The sequence below is a fragment of the Asterias rubens genome, chromosome 1 (assembly GCF_902459465.1).
Source record: "Asterias rubens chromosome 1, eAstRub1.3, whole genome shotgun sequence".
Taxonomy (NCBI): domain Eukaryota; kingdom Metazoa; phylum Echinodermata; class Asteroidea; order Forcipulatida; family Asteriidae; genus Asterias; species Asterias rubens.
This window is the reverse complement of record NC_047062.1, coordinates 19,415,493-19,437,018: the sequence shown is the minus strand read 5'-3', so window position 1 is coordinate 19,437,018 and position 21,526 is coordinate 19,415,493. Positions and strand designations below refer to the sequence as shown.

At 37.2% G+C, this 21,526-nt stretch overlaps 1 protein-coding gene across 1 annotated transcript in view; it reads left to right on the top strand.

The window, feature by feature from the left end:
- Positions 1-21,526, top strand: part of LOC117299251 (1-phosphatidylinositol 4,5-bisphosphate phosphodiesterase beta-1-like) — a 105,125-nt gene that overhangs the window by 70,463 nt on the left and 13,136 nt on the right. The window contains exons 16-23 of the mRNA XM_033782733.1: positions 5,484-5,546; positions 7,303-7,365; positions 8,813-8,872; positions 9,629-9,688; positions 11,081-11,155; positions 12,860-13,072; positions 14,057-14,110; positions 20,705-20,883. Of these exons, the coding sequence (XP_033638624.1) occupies positions 5,484-5,546; positions 7,303-7,365; positions 8,813-8,872; positions 9,629-9,688; positions 11,081-11,155; positions 12,860-13,072; positions 14,057-14,110; positions 20,705-20,883 (767 nt within the window). The remainder of the gene's footprint in view (positions 1-5,483; positions 5,547-7,302; positions 7,366-8,812; positions 8,873-9,628; positions 9,689-11,080; positions 11,156-12,859; positions 13,073-14,056; positions 14,111-20,704; positions 20,884-21,526) is intronic.

Genomic DNA, 21,526 nt, shown 5'->3' with positions numbered 1-21,526 from the left:
ATCATTTTGTTTTCCACTGAGTTTTATTGTTTTGCATTTTTTTTTAAAATGAGCTTTTCTTTGTGAAGTTTCATGTTACAAATTTGAACCTAGAACCTATTTAACCAACAATTCTGTAAGAATCTGAACAATTAAACAGCTTAAAAGAATGTTTATTCAACATAAGAGCAGTGATTGAAACTTAACAAGGGCGTGTCCATAGGAGTGTTAATGTTCATATAGCTAGTTTGGGGGGAAAGGATGAGAGCATGAAACAAACATTTGGGATGGCCCCATGGAGGTCATAATGTCCCTGAAATTTGTCATTACAGTGAAATAAATTTACTCTTGTGCCACACAATGTTGGTGAATGAGTTGTATCCAGTGTATGACCACAGCTGTATTTTGACCATAAGTTAACTATTTTTTTGTTGCATCTACTTCAACTTTTCGTAATAATAACAGCTCTCCTGTATAATTTTTGATCAAAGCATGAACTTTCAGTTTCCGAACATCAGCTCATAATTTCTTTACTGAAATTGTGTATTAAGACAATTTATACTTGAATATTGCATCCCCTAGCTATAATAATATTATTAATAATAACAATAGTAATAAACAAAGCTTTTGTGAAGACCTAATGGAAATCAGTACTTTACAAGAAACAAGAAATTAACAGGGAAAAAAGAGATTTATGCCAAAAATCTTAAGGAGTAATTTAACACAGGCACCGAGATGGGCATTTTCAGAGAGGCAGGTTGCTTGTTTCTCAGGCTTGGGCTATTCAAAGTTGATCGAACTATAAACTAAGCATTTCTTAGTCTGAAAGTTGCTGGTAGGAAGTTTATTTTATTACACTTGCATAACTTGACATAAATGATAGACAAGAATTCTCACTATCTTGGAAGCATTAAAAAAATTGTAAAAATAATTTACCTGGAGAGTAATAAAAACACCATATATTTTAGGATTAATTGAATGTAATGCTTGATCAATAGTGTTACCTCAGGACAGTGGAAGCTTTTGTGTCCATTGATATGGCCAAGAGCGTCTCTCTTAAATAAAAAAAATACCTTACAGCTTAAATAAATCACAAATTTATAAATACATTCCAAACGATAGGAGAATTCACAAAAGTATTACGAATCAAGCCAAAATATAAATGGAACGGTTGACATTCATTCGTTCATACCATACCATTTTTCCACATGTCAAAAAGAATTGAAGATCAAAATAAAAAGTTACTCACTCAAAGAAGGCCCATGACCCATACATAGCTATCCATTAGTTATGATCAGCTCATTTCAAATCATGACATCAAATGTAACATTCAGTGCAAATGAATGGATGTTATTGGTCCTACCAGCATGACTAGAATGTAAATATAAACATTACCTACCCCACACCCATTTTAAATAATTTCACATACTGTTCTCACTTGATGTATCCAAACATATGCTTACAATTGTGGCTTATTACTTGAATTTTTTGACAAGCAAGTCATTGCACTAGACGTTATTCAATCTAACTCATCAAAATCAGCATTACAATTGCAAAAAAACTATGACCCTACCTACAGCTATAACTATGACAAGCATAGTAACTTTTTGTTGCTGAAATTAGTTTTGTTTGCAATCCTATGAACATACGACACTAACCCATAGCTTTCATACTAAGAAAAGAACTTTACTAAAGCCAGGTTCATACTTCCTGCGTATGCGAACGCGACACACATTTTGATGTCACATGGCTGATTTCGCATCAATTGGTCGCAGGAGTTGAGCACATTTCAACTGATGCAAATTATTGGTTGTGAAATTAGTGACGTCAAAGTTTGTTTCGCATTCCCATTCGCAGTAAGTTTGAACCAAACTTTTCCCGTTCCCATTGTGACATTGTAAAATTGTTACTGTGTTAAGAGTAGCTGTGACCTTATGACCTTACAGGGGCAAGTAGAAGGTTAACCAGCCAGTCATCAATAGACAGTGGAGATGTCTCATTTGAATCTGCAAGAATCACACGAGGAGGTATAGAACACAAAACACATAATCATTCTCTCTTTCAGCAGTTCATCATATACCATGCCCAATATGTGGCAGAGGATGTCCCCGCCAACTTTGTTTTAAAAAATTGTTTATGCAAGTTGCCAGACACACAAGGCTGGAAGGCCACTTCAAGGTGTGGGGTACAATTATTTTATTCCAGAGGCCGTTGCCACCTACTCCTGGGTCTGAAACAGGGTTAACCCCTTTACAGTCCATATGGATGTAGGCTTGGGTATCATCAGTCCAAAGCCTGGCCGGTAGAGCAGAAAGCACTACCTCCCCAATTTTACGCAGCAAGTGTCACGACCAGAATTCGAACCCGCACTCTGCTAATTAAATACCAGAGCTTGAATCCGGTGCTCTTAACCGCTCGGCCATGACACACCACAAATGGTCTCGTACAGCGACACACTATTTTCCTCTTGTACAGAAAAGTCCCTAAAACCCTCTAAAGAATTCCTAAGATTCCCAGAACACCTTGAAGACACAATGGGAGAGGGGGTATCGTACACCATGCCATATATCCAGCACCAAAACACCTTTGGCGTTCTTGTAACAGTTCTCTTCTTTAAACAGATACCTGAGCGGAATGTTTTCAACAGAAATGGTATTTTTACTTGTTTATAATACACTTGTTCACCATTTTAATGTAATTTTGATATGTGTACACTTCTGAACTTTTTGTAATTATCGGTTAAAAAATCAGGCCCCTACCTAAAGGTTTTTTGAAAAACTAAAAACACTTCTGCCGTTGAGAGCGGGCGTCAAAGGACAATGCCGCTGACGTCATTTGTGGGAGTTTGTTTTGTTATACATCCACGCTGCAACAAAGCGGCTTTATCTACTTATGACGTTTTGAGAGTGATTACGTAACAGGGCTTTTCGCAAATCTCGCAGAAAAGCTGTGGATAAGGGCATACAAAAATGATTGTTTTTTTTACACAATTGAAACCTATTTATAATCATGTGACTCGATTTCCTTATTCATCGAAAACATTTTAAGTGGAATTCAGCAAAGTTCACGACTTGACATTTTCGTTCAAGCCGGTCTTTAACTACTGTCTGTAGATTTGAATTTCCTACAAACTTTAACAGAGTGGAAAAAATAAATATTAAATGACGGGTTTTACCTGATTGGATGGAGATGATTTAAAATCGATCGTGTAACGAACTTGTGACCATTGAACAAAACATACTAAACTTGTATCTTACAAGTTTGAACTTTCTCTAGCCTGAAGTTATCCTTATGCTAGTTATTTATTTGACCAGATGCATTTGTGCTTCATGTATAGGGCCCATGTCGAGCAAGTGGCCATTATTGTTGATTGTCTAGAAGACTAGTATTTAATATGAAAAGAAAACTCTCACAATAGCACTCTCAAGACGCCTTTTTCCCATTCTTAAAACTGTCTGGTCATGTGATCTTTATTTTTTGTTCAACAAGTATTTTACTGAAGGGATTTAAACAAATCGCTAGCAACCAGTTGGTCCATGAAAGAGTTAATGTCCACAAGGTGTTTTGTATCAATGTGGACACACATCATCTTTTGTGCAGAGCAGAAGAAACGATAAAAATGACACATTGTAGATTTCACCCAACACTAACACATTTATTATCAACGTATTATGACACTGTAGTCTCCCGCAAGGCCAGTAAGCGCTCCCAGCTCCTTCAGATAAGCGAGGGGGGAGAGGAACCCTTCCCATCAGAAGACCATGAAGGTAAAAAAACTCCCTCCAAAAAAACATCACATACAAGACTCATCAATACTCATAATCATCTTGCCAAACATCGTTGCTGAGGAATGAAGCTGCTCTCTTTGATTTTGCCATCATTTATTTTTTACTCATGAGTTATGTCAGCGGTAATTTGTGAACATGAAGACAAATACACATGACGTGTACTCATACGCTGCTTTAAAATTGATGTGTGTCATTGACTGTTTCATTTTTTTCCACTGTTGTACCCCCCTCCCCCCCCCCCCAAAAAAAATTGTAGAATACACATGTGTAGAATACACATGACGGGTATTTTGAATTGATTTGTTGATTTGTATCATTGTCCCTTTCATGTTTCCATAGTTTTACCCCCCCCCCCCCCCGCCCAAACAATCAAAAACAACCCAAACCCGTGTGTGTAAAATCTAGTGTAAGAGAAAGTGTAATGTGCTTTGTGGTCGTCTTCATGAATGAAACAATGGGAGACTTTTAGACAGTTCTTGGCAGTAGTGCGCTTGCTCAGACCAATGCGCGCAAAACTGAGCATGTGCGAGCGGAGCCGTAAAAAAGGACCATAATGTTTGCTGTCGCCTGAGCATCTCAAACGTCTCCTATTATAGATGATGCAGAAAAACCATCCAACTTGCAAATTTGTTATCAAGAAATTAGAAGTGGGAAACAAATCCGATAGATTGCTCTATATAAAGTTGACATTGTCGCAACACATGTCTTTGTTTTTTTAAGTTTGCTGGTCATTATTTCTGCTCATAATTTTGTTTCATATTCACCCTGACGTTAACATAATGAAGCATTTATTTTCGTAACCCAACAACTTGTCTCATATACATTATCTCTCCATAAGCCTGTAATGATACATCACCATTCTCATTCAAATTGTATTTATGCCCAAGTTATATTGTAAAATGCTTGTCATACTGTGTGTAGAGATGAAGGCTCGTCATTTATGAGGTCATATTTTTGTCTACGTTCCTCATGATTTTATCAACGTTTAATGCAAACAAACAGGGCACACCTCCAAAATTGTTTAGCTGTCAATTGTATACCCCATGAATTTTGGAGGAATTAATTTTCCTGTTATGCCTAGTGCAGTACCTTGCCTGTCAGAAAGGCTGTGGAATGTACAAGGACAGTATTTCTCAATCAAAGGTTGCATGGTCATAGTTGTATTTCCAAAACCATTTGTTTTATTACAGGTGGTATCGAATAGAGTGTTATGAACTACGCAAGATTAACCATAATGTCAACAGCTTCATCCATTAAAACGTTACCAACACTTTATCTCACTGGTATAGTTAAGATTAGTGCTTTAGATAAGTGCGCCTGAAACTTACTGAGCAAATGTAGCGCCATGTATGCTACTGTAAATATGAGGATTACTTATCTATGGAAAAGTAAGTGACCTCATCATGACCTCTTCGTGACCCCATGATGACCTCATTGTGACCCATCATGACCTCATGGTGACCTCATCATATGTGAGGTCATTAGGACAGGAGGACCTGTTGTTTAGTGATCAGGATAGCACTCTCTTAACCCTTTCAGGTGATGGTACGATCCATGCTTCAGCGATGACTGCTTCTTCTGCACTGCTGATTGTTCAAAATCATCAGCCATGTTGGAACTTTGATGCTGGTCTCACTTATTCTATAGATGCCATATTTTAACTATTTGTATTCACTGATTAATTTATTCTGATGAAATTTTCTCTCCTTAACGCAGTTTCAATTGGGTCCAATAAGTCACGTCGTGAAAGTCAAACTCAAAACTCAAATGATGGAGAAGGTAACAATTGCCGAAAGCCCTTGACTTTCTTCTTTTTCCATTCCACTGGTGGAGGGTACTTTAGGGTCATATTTGTTCTCCGTTGTCCAACAACATAGATACATGTATTCTATAGGGTATTCAAGGTGTTCTATAAAGCTGTAGAAATTACAACTCGGTGAGCAACTGATTAATTAGAAATATGCCAAACACAGCACAGTGCAGTAGAGATTTGACCTCACCCTTAGAAATTAATTTCTCCTGAGACAGGTTTAGGCCTGAATGAACATTTTATCCACAATGTACACCCCAAATTATACACTGCGATTTACATCATGAAATATATGATTACATTCTCTGACAAAGTAATCTTTTACATAGATAATACATTTTTTTTTTTTTTTTAACCTTCACAGAAAAAGGGAGGAATGAATATCTGATTGAAAGTTACTCTTTTTGGTTGTAATCCCCTTTGTAGTCCAATTCCGTTTTACATGAACCGACGTTTCTTTTCAAAGTACTAAAACAAATTATTGAATAAATCTGTAGTCTTACTCTTGTAGTGCTCAGCCCTGTTTAACATTTTCTACTTTGGAATCTTGTTTATTTTTCCCGAGACAGTTGACTAAAGGACCTAAATGTAAGGTCAATAGTCCAAATACACGCATGGTGGCACGCTGCTTTTACCATACAAAACCCTTCAAGTTGATCTCAAATAGATTTACATTGTAAAAACCCACCTGGTGTAGGTTTTGGCTTCGACAAGTAAAATAGTTATCATGCTGTGGATCATTTACTTCCAAATTGATTATTTTACATCTATTGGGAATACCTTACAAGTATGGTATTACCTGTAGGTATGGTAATTATCTGTAAGGTATGATATACATGGAGGCCTGTCCCTGGGGTGGTCAGGTGGCATGGTGCAATCTTTCCTTGCCTTCCACCTCTACGACCCCTGGTTCGCATCCCACCGGGGGCACTATGCGGATTTGCTTTTCAGTCCCTTCTATTTGGGTATGTGGGTTTTCCCCTGAAATGATTTTCTAGGGTTTCCTCCCACATCTAAAACCGAAATGTTCTTCGTCATGTTCTCTTCTCTTTACTTCCAAATTGAATATTTTACATTTATTTTGGTACGGTATGATCATAGAGAAAGGACCACATGGTAGTTTCTCTATGGTATGATTAAGGCTTATCCGTGGGGTGATCAGGATTTGTAGTGGTATATCTTTTCTCAACCTTCCATCTCTAGGACCCTGGTTCCGCTGGGGGCACTCAGTGGATTGGATTTTCCATCACCGCCTGACTGCGTGGGTTTTCGCAGCAATAACTCTCTGGGGTTTTTCCTCCCTCATCTAAAATTGAAACTTCTTTCCTTTCTCAATGGCTAGTGTAGTAATTAAGATCGCTTCTCTGAGAGAGTCCTTGGCTTCTCAATCAAGCTCTATATATAAAGTAAATTAATCCTGCCTACAGTCTTTAAACCTTTCTAACTTTTTTTTCTTTCTGAAATAAGCTCCAATTCTGAGCTCAATGACCCTGCTTTATTAGTGTTCGGTATTGGAATAACTTCAACCATAGGGTAGTTGTAGTATCTAGATCCTGTTGCATTAAAACTTGATCAAACTTTCACACTCAGTTCTCCCTCGAAACGCAATTTTGCACATTAATTTTTTTTGCCCTTTCTCCTGAAACTATTCAAGCCATTCTTCTTCTTGGCACTCAACAGAGTTACCCCCATGGCTAAACCATTATATCCACCCCCTTCTTGTAGGAACAAGAAAATACTCGGAAAGCCAATCTAGGAAAAGCAGCGTTGAAAGTATGACAGGGGAAGGTAAACCAAAATAAGATACGATTTTTTCTTCCTGTCTCACAAAAATCCTTACATAGGTTTAGGAATGTTCCTGTTTTGCATACACCTTTTATTACAACATTTAGATAAAATGTCTGAAGCTGTGGTAACAGCCCCTCATAATTGTTGGTGAAAGGGCCTAATTTAGAGTAGTTTAGATTTGACCCCCCCAAAAAAAGAAAAAATAGGCATGGAATTAAAAGCACTAGAATAGCACAGATATATAAAAAGCTTTTATTTGGATTTATTTGGTTTTTGACAAACAATTTGTATTTTTGATTTTTCTTAAATTTATATCTCTGGTAAAGTTCTCTTATATTCTCTGGTTATTGAAAAGAAAGGCTTACACTTGACACATCTTCATTTCTTACTCATTAGCTGCACTTATATGCATCAAAACACAGTTTCATTCCAATGGTAGACTGAAGAGAATACACTCCTTAGGAAAGTCAAACATTCTCTAAGTTTTTTACCAAATTTGTGAACTAATCAGAGTGTGTTGGCAAAAGAGGAGGCATCCGAGAAGAGAAGTTGCTACCCTAGCTAGGCCTAGTTAGAAGTGACTGATGGAAGCACAATGCCTTATGCATGAAATCTTCATAAGTTCTTCATTGCTAAATCTTGTTCAGATAGTACTATAGGTGTGCACAAGTTTTCTCATTTCTATTCTGACCATCGTGATAGAAACAATTTTCCCCGTTAGCAGTGATTTGCAATTGCTGCCCAGAGACATGTTGTAGTAGAATAACTGGTAGTGTTAGCAGGGATGTTAGGTTGATAGATCATATTTAAGTTTGCTGTAGTCTTCTAGTTGATGGATTTATATCATTCTTTCATCAGCTAGACCTTAAATTGAAGTACAGTAAACTTTTAAAAACCTAACTTGAAAACCATGTCTTTGGTCTCCTGACGATGACCAGAGCAAGTTAGTTGAGACTTGAGACCAGCGTTGAGACCAATTAAGAACTCACACCCCGGAAGTGAAGTTTATAACGAGAAGTCCCTCCATCCACTATAGCTAAAGCAGTAGTCTCGGCCGATTTCTTACCTACCGCCAATGGGTAGTAGTTAATAAGCAGGACAGAACTTTTTAAGAACTGAGAGTCTTCTGAATTCTGAAAATCTGCTTCGTGGTAGTAGAATATAAAGCAAAGAACATCATCTACCTGGCAAGTAGATACACACATGGTGTTACCACAAACCAAATAATTAAATACATGTCTGTGGTCCAACCTCTCATCAAAGTATCGGATTGAACCAAATCACCTTAGCGAGCACCATGCTGTATATCAATGGACATAAGCTATCCATCAATGTACATGCCAATCAGTTTCAAACCATGACACTTCACTCTCATCAAACGATCGTTAAGGTCTGTGTTGAGTTCAAAGCGACTGTATCATGGACTACTATATATTTCTGATTTCAGGGAAACACCGAGATAGCCAGCATAAACTATCCACCTCCAGTGATGGAAGTAATGGGGAAGGTAAAACACACACTATGAAACAATGAAGAGTGGGCTGAAAAATGTTGTAGATATTTAGGTAGTTTTAATTGAAAGATGCACATTCAATGCTTATGTAATGGGATAGTGTAGTTGTTTGACGTCTCTGATGAACTGTAAATTGGGCTGCCTCCATTTTTCTTTATTCTCTTTCTCATTGAAAGTCTAATACTTAAGGCCAAGTCACACAGGCCCCGATAACGAGAACGAGAACGATAAAAATGCACGCCCTCGATTGGTTGAAATGATCCACACAGAATACGCCCACGCTCATCCAACCAATCGAGGGCGTGCATTTTTACCGTTATCGTTTTCGTTCTCGTTATCGAGGCCTGTGTGACTTGGCCTTTAGGCTTGTGGGTTGCAGGCCTGGAATTACATGGAGGCCACAGAGACCATGACATCCGTTGCCCCTGGTCTTGGCCGTGCCCTTCAAAAGTTTCCAATTGACTGTACGATTTACCAACGGAAGTGCCCTTTGCAAAATGAAAATGGCCTTCCCCGTTCAACATGTTCAAAAATTAAATTCCAGGCCAGGTGTTATGCAGCCCAGAACCTTAATTATTGCTTTAAAAAAAATAAACACTCAACATTTTCTTTGAGAGCATGCATGATAGTCACTTACTGTGATTTCAAATTATCGGTGTTACTGGGGTTAAACAGAATTGTACTGGAGAAGTAGAATATACTTCTTGAAGATAATCCAAGTAGGCTGAGCCCCAAGTGTTTTTATTTCAGTATTTTCTAGGGGTCGTGAGAGCTGTAGTAAAGAACCATCCGAGCAACGAATAGAGGAAGGTAATTGACTCCTCAATCGTTTCGGAGTTAATAATAATAATAATAATAACAAATTCTTATATAGCGCATTTCACAATAAACCGTATCAATGCGCTTTACATTAGTGCCCTGGTCATTGGGCCAATAAACATCCCTTTAATCTTTCTCAGCTCCCGTTAGGGAGTATACAGCCCCGAGCTGCCGTGGCGCTCCGAAAGCTTGTCATTCACAATATCAACCTCTACCCTCGCAGGTACCATTTTATACCCCTGAGTGAAGAGAAGCAATTATAGTAAAGTATCTTGCTCAAGGACACAAGTGTCACGACCGGGATTCGAACCCACACTCCGGTGAATTAGCACCAGAACTTGAATTCGATGCTCTTAACCACTCGGCCGTGACACTCTGATTTTTTATTTTCACTAATTTCATTTATTTTCATACCTTTCTTGGTTTGTACAGGCCATTTATGTCTTCTTTCAATGAGTGAACATAAAGGCTATAGACAAATGTTGACCAGCAAATAACCTTGAGAATTGTATGGTGGTACAGATTGTCTGTTTGTTATTTTAACGAGTCCTTGAATCAGACAAAAATTATTGAGGAAATGTTTGTGATTTACATTGTATGTGTGGATGTCGTTCACAATCTTGAAGGCTTTAGTTTTGTATGCAAAAAATTTATAATATCTGAGGAGAAGGTTGCCGAGTAACAAAGAAATCAATATTGTGAAATCAGACTGTGACGGAAACTGCTTAAGCTTTTGCAAGGATCCAGTCTTACTCCCAGTAGACAGTTTATAAATTATTAACTTTAAGCCATCTCAAGATGTCTGTGTTAATATTTACAAGTGTGTATGATATAACAAAGTACATCCACTCATTGGTTTGAAGTGGTGTTATGTAAAGTTGCTAAGCTCTTCAGGATGTTTCAAATCGCTGCGTAAACCCCAAGTTTTTGAATTCAAGTTGGAAAAAGAGTCTTCACCCGTGCAAGTGCTTAGATAAATCACTGATACCAGAGAAAAGTGAAGATAGAAAGTTGTTTGAATGTGTTTTGTGGAGGGTGTATATGACTGAGAAAGACTGTGGGAAAACTTCTGTTATCCCAGACACTGGCCCCGTTATCATTTTCTACAAAGTGTAACATAAGTGTTATGCAGCCAAAAACAAATATTTTTTTTTTTAATATTCCAAATTCTTGATTAAATGTCTGTTTTTTCGCACTTAATGATATTTATTTGGGCAAAGCATTCACATGTACATGTACAAACATAAAAAAATATAATAACAAATATATGTTTTTATCATCACCATCTGATTTATTCCATTCAAGTTTATTTACATTTTGTAAATTGTTCTAGTGAACAGTATGAGTTCCATATATTAATGAAGTAATTTGCACTTTTTACAGAGGTACCCGAAGGTACCAAAAAGCGGCGACAGGGTCATATCCAAATCCCACAGCTGGAGATAGCAGAAGGGGAAGGTAACGTCGTCTTCATTGAGATTGAAGAAGTAGCTCACAGATTCTTCTGGTGTCATGGCAATTTGTCAATGCACTCATGTTTTCTTATATTTGTGCACAGGGTTTTGGTGGATTCAATTTATGCAGATTTATGTTTTGTGGTACTCATTTGTGAGCCATGTACATTCACACTTTATATGATTTTGTTTAACCATATTTATTGAATTACCACATTGAAGTTGATCACGTTCTCTCTTTTTTATCATACTTTATTTATTGATTATTGACATCCAACAGCGGATAGCCGCCACTTAGCGGATAGCCGCCACTTAGCGGATAGCCGCCACTTAGCGGATAGTCGCCCCTTATTCCCTGTTTTTCTCCTTATGATTGATGGTGTTTGGGTTTGGCCAACTACACCTTATATATATTTGATGCATTTTGTCGTTTGAATTGTAATGAATCATCTTACAGATCTACCTCTATCTGACATTATAAAAATTTCATAAATACTATGTTAAAGTTGCATTGATCGGTTTTCATTTAACATTTTTTAAAAACTTTTTTTTGTTCAGACAAATTATCTTTGTTTATGACAGATGATGTTGCTTCCAAATAAAAAATATACACAAAATTTAAGACTAGGACAATGCAGCTGTAACTTTCAATATGCACAAAATACATGTAACTTTCAAAGTTTAATTGTTTGAACATGGACGTTAGATAATGTCTTGTCCCAACAATATTTGATTTGTTTTTAAACCTACCCCTAATCATTGGTGTATTTTTGTGCGATATCTAAAATGAAAGATTGTAACAAAAACTGGACATTAATGTATTCAATCATTTGAAGGTGAAGGGTTCAGGGTTGGTGGAGGATTATCATTGGTTGAGGACGCATTTTTTAATGTGTTTTTTAATTCATTCAGTTCATGAAGGAGTGGAAAGTAACAATATTTACTGCCACAAACTGCTTCACATTGCTTTGCTTATCATCACCTTTTTGTACATTAAGATGGTGCCACTGCTGTCAAGGCTCTAAGATAACCATCATGTTCCTAGCAGGGAAAATGGATTCTGTATTGAAATGTCTTCCACTGGATTTCCACATTTCATATAGTAATGAGAAATTACTGTGCTGAAGTTCACAGATCTGGGCTCAATTTCATAAAGCATGTAAGCACAAAAACTCGCTTAATACAGAATAGTTTTGCTTAGCAGGAACAGGTTACCAGCCAAAACTACATTAAGTTTACATTGTTATGGCTGGTGCCCCATTCAATTTTTAATGAGCAAAGAAATTTTGCGTCAAGTGAATTTTCTTGCATCACAATTGGAAAGGGAGTTTATACAGAAAGTATAAACTAGGCTTTAATATACTTCTAGTTCTTTATCAAAATTTACTGGCCATCTCACATAACGAACAAAGGCCCAATTTAATCCCATGCCTTCTTTTGATAATTATTTTTAATGAAAAAAAAAAAGGGGGAAAAAAGGGCTCCTTCATGTCTGCATAGACCTTAGCGCAAATACTTGGTACGTACCCTGTAGGCGTGGAATGAGGTGCATGCTGGTCTAGCTAGCGATCAAATTTGATCCCTTACTAGACCAGCATGCATCTCATTCAACAGTTTGCGCTTGCGCAATGGGTACTTGCGAAAAGGTCTACACTGGGGGAAATCTTCCATAATAACACCACTAGCTTTTACTATCTTGTCTCAGCAGCTCAGGTTGTCAATGTCAAGTTACGTGATAGTCCAGCTGTAAGTCCTAAAGTTCCCCATAAGAAGAAAGACTCTGTCACTGATAGCCCCCAGCTACCCCAAAAGAAGCAAGACCCTGTCACTGATAGCCCCCAGCTACCCCAAAAGAAGCAAGACCCTGTCACTGATAGCCCCCAGCTACCCCGAAGAAAGGATGAAAGTAACAATAACACAGGTATTATTAACAGAGAGAGTAGACATCTCAGGGTGTGCCATGAGCATCTTTTGGGATGGATACCGGCGGATTAAACAAATTAATAAGCCTTTTTGAGATATGGTGGAAAAAATACTACAACACTACAAGGTTTGGGTAAAATTTGTCTGCATACAACCAAACCAACCAGTACATTCCTATCGGGTCAGCCATACCTCATAAAGGCTTATATTCATTATGGTGGCTGGCTAAATTGTAAACGAGCAAACACATTGAGCAAGCATGCTATAAGGCAAAAGTACTAAAGCTAGCTTTTCATCGTGCAGGGAATTAAACAAATACATGATCTGCAAATCATACAGTAGGATTTTGTTCAATTTGCCATTTAACCACTTACCGAACAAAAACCTACTATTTACTAACGCTTCACAGCAAGTGTTTCCATTATCAGGCATGCAACTTTTACCGCTGATAAGCTGATTTCCTCACTGTTGTTTAATATAACTGCCAGAGAAAGCTGAAAAATAACGTACAAAGTTTGCTGTGGTTAGCTTCTCCCGCTTTGTATCCCTTTTTTCTTTTGGCAAAAATTACATTGCAAGCCTACATTATGATTGTACTCTCTTAATGTAAAAAGAGTATTAAAAAAAATTACTCTCTTGTCCAAAGGGTGTCATTTTCGCTCCTTTGAGAGTGAAAGTCACTCTTTGTCACTCTTTTTGAGTGAACGTGCGGGGATGTTCTAAAAAAAAACAATTTGCAGGTATGTTGTAATGGCCAAAATCGGTAAATTTCTGATTGATAACTTGTAAGTTTGCGATTTTTAAAGGAGTTTTAACATTAGCCTCTTTTAAACTTAACTATCGGTATGCTGTCACAGCACAGACTGTGTCTTTATAATTAATAACTTACAAATTCAAAACACTTTTAGGCCAATTGTGGCCCATTTACTCTACCTCCAAGTATCTGTCAGAAAAATAGTTATATTTACATTTGTTACCACAGACATAAAATTAACAGTCAGCGAAGGAAACACGACGCAGACTCCGTCAACTCCAGGTAATAAGTCCTCCTCTTCTCCACGTCAACTTCTCCCCATATTCCCCCCCCCCCCCAAGGTGGCGGATTACTAACTTACACATGGTACCTACATTTCTTCCAGTTCAGTTTATACACCTTTCAAGAGTTCACTAACACCACATAAGTTGTCATCTAAATTATTCGTTGATCCCCTCTACCCATATTGGATATCATTGGGCCCTACAAAAAAAGAGCTGAATTTTGATTACCTTCTGCTGGTAACCATGTGGATGTTCTTTACCACATTAAGTGTCTACATTTCTTGCAGTTCAGTTCATGCACCATTCAAGAGTTAACTTACACCACATAAGTTGTCATCTAAATGGCTATAAGTCAATCTAAAATGTACCCTAACCTTCTGGTGTATTTTCTTGTTCTTGATCATTTCCATACCCATATCAGATATCATTGGGCCCTAGAAAAAGAGCTGAATTTTACTTCCTTCTGCTGGTAACAATGTGGATGTTCTTTACCACATCTTGTGGTGATTTTTTTCTTCTTAAAAAGACATAAGCTGTCAAAATCTGAAATTAAACAATGTATTAAAATACAGTGATATTGTTGATGTCAGTGTTGCAACCTCATACAACAAGAATACAGACTGGTGACTCGGGATATGGTTTGTGTGTGTCTTGGTCCATGCATACAGGGACTAGACGCGGTCAACTTGCTTTGTAGAGTTCAGTTCGGGCAGTTGATAGGGAACTTGCTTGCCAGGTAAAGGCCACGCTGTGATTCCCTCAGCACACACTTGCTGGCCTACAATGAAATCAGCTTCTTGACACCAGCCAAGTTTATTGTCCTCATAGTCGACTTGGGAGGTGGTTGCTTCAAATCTTGTTTGTCTTTCTACTTGGAAACTGTTGAGTAATATTCAGGTGCTTTATATCTGCATCGATGAAGAGCAAACCAAAAATACTCTTGTGATTTCACCAAGAACTGTAACATTATTGAATACTAGTTAAACTGGTTCCTTATACATGTATTAATACCATTTAGCTGTGTACTAACCTAATCCTTCATGTGTGTAGATTCCTCTCTCATCAGTAACATTTTGTTTCAGGTGCGGTTTCTGCAAATCTAAGATCTGGCACTTGATTTTCTCCTGAAGATAATACTATCTATTGGTGACACGTTTGTGGAAAGTAAATTTTGTATTATGAAAATAACTTGTAAATGAAGCAAGTACTGTAGGGCATATTGTGCAGAGGCTAGCTTTGACTGGCCCAAGAATTTCAGCTTGTTAAATGTCAACTCACGGCAGAAATTAAGGTTACATTTTACTTCCACCATGTATCGGGGAGGTAAAAAGGCCACTTGCAGATCAAGTAAGTTTGAGATTTCTACAATGGTTTTGGCCGTTTTCGTCCTGAAACTTAAATCAGATCTTTTTAAAGGTGCAAAATGGATTATCCGACGATATTGACGATATAAGTCTATAGAGAATCAAGCCATCCGGCATTGTCAAAGTGTTGAAAGAAACTGAAAGATAAAGATATGGATATTTTTCTCCGTAGCGAGGCGCCGTGCAAGCCATACTCTGTCTAACGTCTCCTCCACAAGTCAGTCGGAGGAGACAAATTATAATGAAGGTAATAACTATACTTCTTGGCACCTAACTGTGGTCACCTGTTTACTCTCTTAACATCAGAAGCTTGTATTAAAGTCTTAAAGGCCATGCCAAAAATTGTAAACATTTCAAAACAGTTTGCAAAAGTGTTGTTTCATTGGAATTTAAGTAAACTTAAGTCTTTGTACAATAATGTTACACAGTTCTCACGCCTTGCTTTTTATAATGATTTGGGATTGAGCAAAGACATATTTACTAGAGTGGGACTTGAAAAAGCGAGCTCCGGTTTAACATGCCAAGGCTCTACCAACTGAGCTAGCCCTGTGTTGCCGGTTTTATCAGGGCAAGAAGAACTTTTACCACTTATGATTTACTCAAATATTTTAAGATTTTTATCTGCAGTTGAAAATCACAAGTCACAAAAGTAATGTAAACAAAGTTCCCTCTGCTTTGGGAACTGATGCAATGTAAACAAGTAAATGCAAATGTCAGAGATCCAAGACTACTACATGGGGGAGGGGACTAGTCAGCTACCATTGATCAAAATTGTGTCAATTTTTTTTTAAAGGTCTATGAGGGAGCTATGAATCTTCGATTTAGATGTTTACAAAAGCAGAATTCCAGTCTGCAATACAAACATTGCACTTTCTGTCCTGAAAAGTGAAGGAAAAAAGAACAGACAAAGATTGACATATCTGGATGAATGGTTGGGCAGAATATTCATATCTCAGGGCCATCAGACAAAGACTTTAGGCATGCTCTTTTATTGATGACATATTATCTTCTGAGAATATGTCATCTCAGAATAAGCTTGCTTTCCAAATTAGATGCAAGTTTCTGATGTTGAAAGGAGAGAAGACAGATAACCATTATTGCTTCACCTTTATTTTAAGCTTTGATCTTAACAACAAATTGCTGTTGTTGTTTTTTCAGCTACCGTACAACACGCTGTTTTTATATATCATTTGGATTTCAGTTAGTGTTTCTTGTCTTGCACAGTGTATATATTTTTAAGGAGACGGCACACACTTGTGTTTGGTGAGCTTAAGTCGATCTGTTTTTGTCTGTTTTTGTAGTTCAAGTTTTTTTGTTCTGTAATGTCACTTCATATTTTTTCTTTTAAATCTGAAGCCCCAGATGGCTTACTTTTGTGTCAGCTCGAATGAACTATACATGGGTTCTTTGTGTTCAGGAACACAGCGAGATTATAGGGTTATAACCGAAATAAAGAAGGTGGGAAGGAATTTCTATCATTTTTAGAAGTTGAAAGAAAGAAAGAAAGAAAATGTTTTTGCTAAGTTGGATTAAGACATCAAATGCCTGAGCTTGTGCAGCCATTAAATTACACTTAAAATGTAAAGTTTTACATTATGTTATTACTCTCATGAGAAAATAGAACCTCAAAGACACTGGTTTCATAAGTTAAAGACCCAATTATATAAGTTATAAGACATATATTATGATGGTGTGTGACAGTACTTTGTTTGGGCCTTTTCAAATTTGATAAAAAAGAGTTGAAACAGATGGAATGTTTCCTATCAGAAGTAGGTACGCTTCAGACAAAATTGTACTATTGTTTTACAATTTTTCTTTTTTTGCACTCATTTGTTTCGTGGACACACTTCTTGTTTTTCTGTTTGAGTAAAATCTTGTGCATTCTTCTTGCTACAAATCAAACAACATTGTAAAAGCAACAAAGGTTTGCATTTTAATAATAAATGTAATACAAGACAGTTGTATAGGGACAACCTTAACATTAGTTTATCAGTGGAAACACTTGGTTCACTACACAGTCAATGTTAAAGATGCTATGTCAAATGTTTTGCCCCAAACATTAAAAAATAGATTTTTTTGAGTGAATGGTATTTCAAAGAGTATCACCAGCTCTAACAACGATGACAACAATTTAAAACGTTTCTTAAAACACATAAGAATTGGTCACGTGATATATTGTCGGGATCCCGACAAAAACTTCATTTCACTGTTACTAATAATTGGCGGACTTTTTCGAGCAATGGCTCAAATGAAAGCTTGTAACTTTCTCGACCCCCATCAAAATACCTTATTGAGTTTTAATCAAAAATGTTGGGTCAAATCGGCCAAAAATCTGACATAGCATCTTTAATGTTGTATCTCTCTGTAGCCATGTGGAGTTTCACTCATTCTGAATATGTATTTGTTAGAAACACAGTTATGGTATTTGAAGCAGCGCATGGTGGAATATTGATGGTTTCAGTTTGGGGTAACACCCTGTGAAAGTAGAAGTCTACTGAAATAGGACAAGTCCTTTCAGATTTTACTGAGGAAGTGGTGCTCTCTACTCGGCAAAAGTGGATAATATCCCAGCCCGAAACTGAAATCATAGCAATACAGTTGTTATAAAGTAGTAATGGCCAGCCATCACCACAAGAATATGTAAGTTGTACAGTAATAAGACAGTACAGAAACAGGGGTTTGAGAGAGAAATGTAATGGAAGCTTTTAAACATATTCTGGTTCGTTGACAATTACTCATCCGGTAATTTTCTTTCTGTTTTGAACTTGAAGGAAGGGGTAAGTGACTCTATTATTATAAGTGTTGCGCACTTTCCACAAAGCTTCACTTTTTCTGTATGTTTTGCTTGGACCCAATATCATTTAGACAATTATGCCATGCCAGTAACAACATTCAAACAAAATACGTAGCAAAAGTTAATGAGATTCAAACAAAATATGTAGCAAAATTTATATCTCAAAATCTATGATGTACATTTTCTCTTATAAAGAACATCACCCAATATACCCTTCCCATAAAGTACAAAAATTGCACATGTGGCCATTTCGGTTGGAATGATTAGGGAAAATCACACTGTCTTTATGCGGCTAATGGCGGAATGACAAAGACGCAATTGTGCATATGCTGAATGCACATCTCTATAGATTGCCAACCCATAAGTTCTGTACGCATGCGTTATATTTACCATATTTCATTGGAAGGGTCTATTGTATGCACAATTTGTGTATAAAGATTTAGGATATTACTTAAGATATTACTAAATCACCAATATATAATAAACACTGTACTCGGTGGTTCCCGAGTCCTTTAGAAGTAAATCAACAGGCATACTACATGAGTGGGATTTGAACCCACATTTCCCTGGATTCTGTGTGTGGGTAAAACCATTTTTTACTGATGTATATTGGCTTTTATGTAACACAGCCTTTTGAAGTTTGCCACGTTTCACTGCTTTCAGTATTTGTACTCTTTCAGCATTTTGTATCTCTATTTTTATTCATTCTTTTTATTTATTACGATTATTACTTTGTTGTTGGCCTTTAACTAACTTGCTTATTTGCATGAATTATGCAGTTATAACAAAAATGACCTTGACATTGAATTTCATGAAGAGATAACATTATTTTATGGTTTAAATTTTAAATAATGTGAAAGTGATCTCCAATTATCTTCAAAGAAATGGTGTGCCATGATTCTATTTTACCTATCATCAATTTTATTGCACATTTTAACACTGTAACACCATAATCACTTTTTCTTTCTTTGTTTACTTAGTCTTACTATTCCAGTTTCATCACCTAATGTTGTTTTCTTTTCATAGTTTAACGCAACCTGCTATTTTGTAACAGAACACCTTTATTTTAATAATCACAACTTACGCTTCACACTTCCTGTAACTTGTTGATGCTAATGATTTTGTACTTCACAGATTTCATTTTTCAACAACTTAACAAAATCAATTTCATCTCACCCTCATTTATCATTCTTTGCCATTATTACTTCGCCACCTTGTTGTTGATTGAATTTTGTCTGTTTCACAATTACATGATTCATTATAAAGTCTGGTACTTCCAAACATATTATCTTTGTAGAATTTGTTGATATATTTGTGCTGGTCAGTTTGGTTTCTGCCACAAATTATAGTACTGTTGCAATTCTTATATATAAGAATTAGAGGGCGCACTGGCCTATTTACGCGACCCGGCATGCGCGCAGGCGGCCATTTTCTAAGTTGAACAAACAGGCATTGCTTAGCGTGTGTTTGTGCGGCCATTTTGTAAGTTGAAAAAACAGCATCGCGTAGCGTTCAATAAACACAAACTCCAATGTGTGTTTCTTATTCAATGCGCGTACAGAATGGCGCGTGCGTGTCTCCTTGCAGTCCCGTCGCGCTTGTGCAAGAAGCATCACCAGTGCGCCCTGTAGTTCTTATATATAACTCTATGATCAACATGAATCACTTCACATCATCTGAACATTCAGTCAAGGTCTAATACTGGGAAAGTGCCCAAATGTAAACTCAAAGACTTATGACAACATTTGATACAATTTTTGTAAATGCATCCTTGCTTTATCAAAACCAAGCAGTCTAAATAAGTGAAAGTTTTAGGCCAATTATTTTATCAATTTGGTTGATGTTTTCGTCAAACAGCAAGTAAGTGTTACAATGGGGTTGTGAATTGCAATGGATCACTAACCATGATACAAGTTTCAACATTTCACATTTGTTTTAAAACAAAATAAAAACATGCTCACTGCAGATGAAGATCCTTGAGTATTTGATTCTGAAATAAGGATTCCATTCGAGAGAGATATTTAAGTCACTTCCTCAATGCATTTCATTTCACAAGAATTGGTGTATAATTCCCATTCCTGTTCTTCTGAAGTTAATTAGAGCTGACTGATCAAAGTGTAACATTTTTATACTGATCTTTTCATGGTTCAACTCCCTTATCATAAAACAGTGATTCAAATTTGTCAAGAGAGAACTTGACGGAAATCAGTTTTCATTCTTGCGCTTCTTTTTTGTTTTCCAGTCTTAGGGAAAAGAAGGACTTCAAAAAGATACCCCCTTGGGATGAGAGTTGAGGGACAGTTGATGGAAACTAGTTACTGTTCACACAACTCTCCCGTTTGCAAAATAATCACTTATTTTGATTCACTGGTTTGTCATTTTATCCCCCTGCCCACTTTCTCCCCAATCTCATTGCATTTCCTCCCCAATGTAGCCTCCACTCCAGCTGCTAAGACCTTCTCCACAGACAGCGAAAGGAGTGTTGACAGCAGCATCAGTAAAGGAATGAACGACACGCTGGACGAGGTGGAAGAAGAAAGCGACAGCGATGACGATGAGGAGAATATGAGTAAAGAGGAGGCACAGCGCCATCAGATGGAGAAACGGGAGAAGGTAGGTATCCGCTGCAAATGCGCTCATGGCCCTGCTCTACAAAAAACAATCAACAAGCAATGAAAGTTTTATCACATCATTAGAAAATACACTTAACAAAATGCTACTTTATAATGATGAGTTTTTAAACTGTTCTTGAATATGCCAAGTGAGTTTGAAAGTTTCACAGTTTGAGTTGACTTTAGACTGGTAACCCTGGCCTTATCCGCAAGAAAGACAGGTACTTGCTTTTCAGAAAGACGGAGACTTGCTTTTCAGAACCAGTGATTGCATTGGATGCAATGATTTCATTGTATTTTGATTGGTCCGAGGTGAAGCTTGGCAGCTTCCCTTTCGGTCGTTTGCATATTAATGTAGGTGAAAGGTCATTATGGACAGGGACTGACCTAAACTTGAGGCCACTCTCCGGTATAATTCACGAGCCTCGGAGTTTGACTTCAGTTGTTCAGGATAGGTTGACTCTAGCTGAATCTCAAACCATGTTATCGATTTGCTTTTTAAATGATTTGGGTTTTGAATAAAGACAAATTGGCTGGAGCGGGACTTGAACCAATGACTTCCGGATTAAAATACCAGCCCTGTGTTGGCATTCTCCCTATTAGTCTATTGGTCTCTCATTGGTCGGTGTGCATTTTGTCTTGAA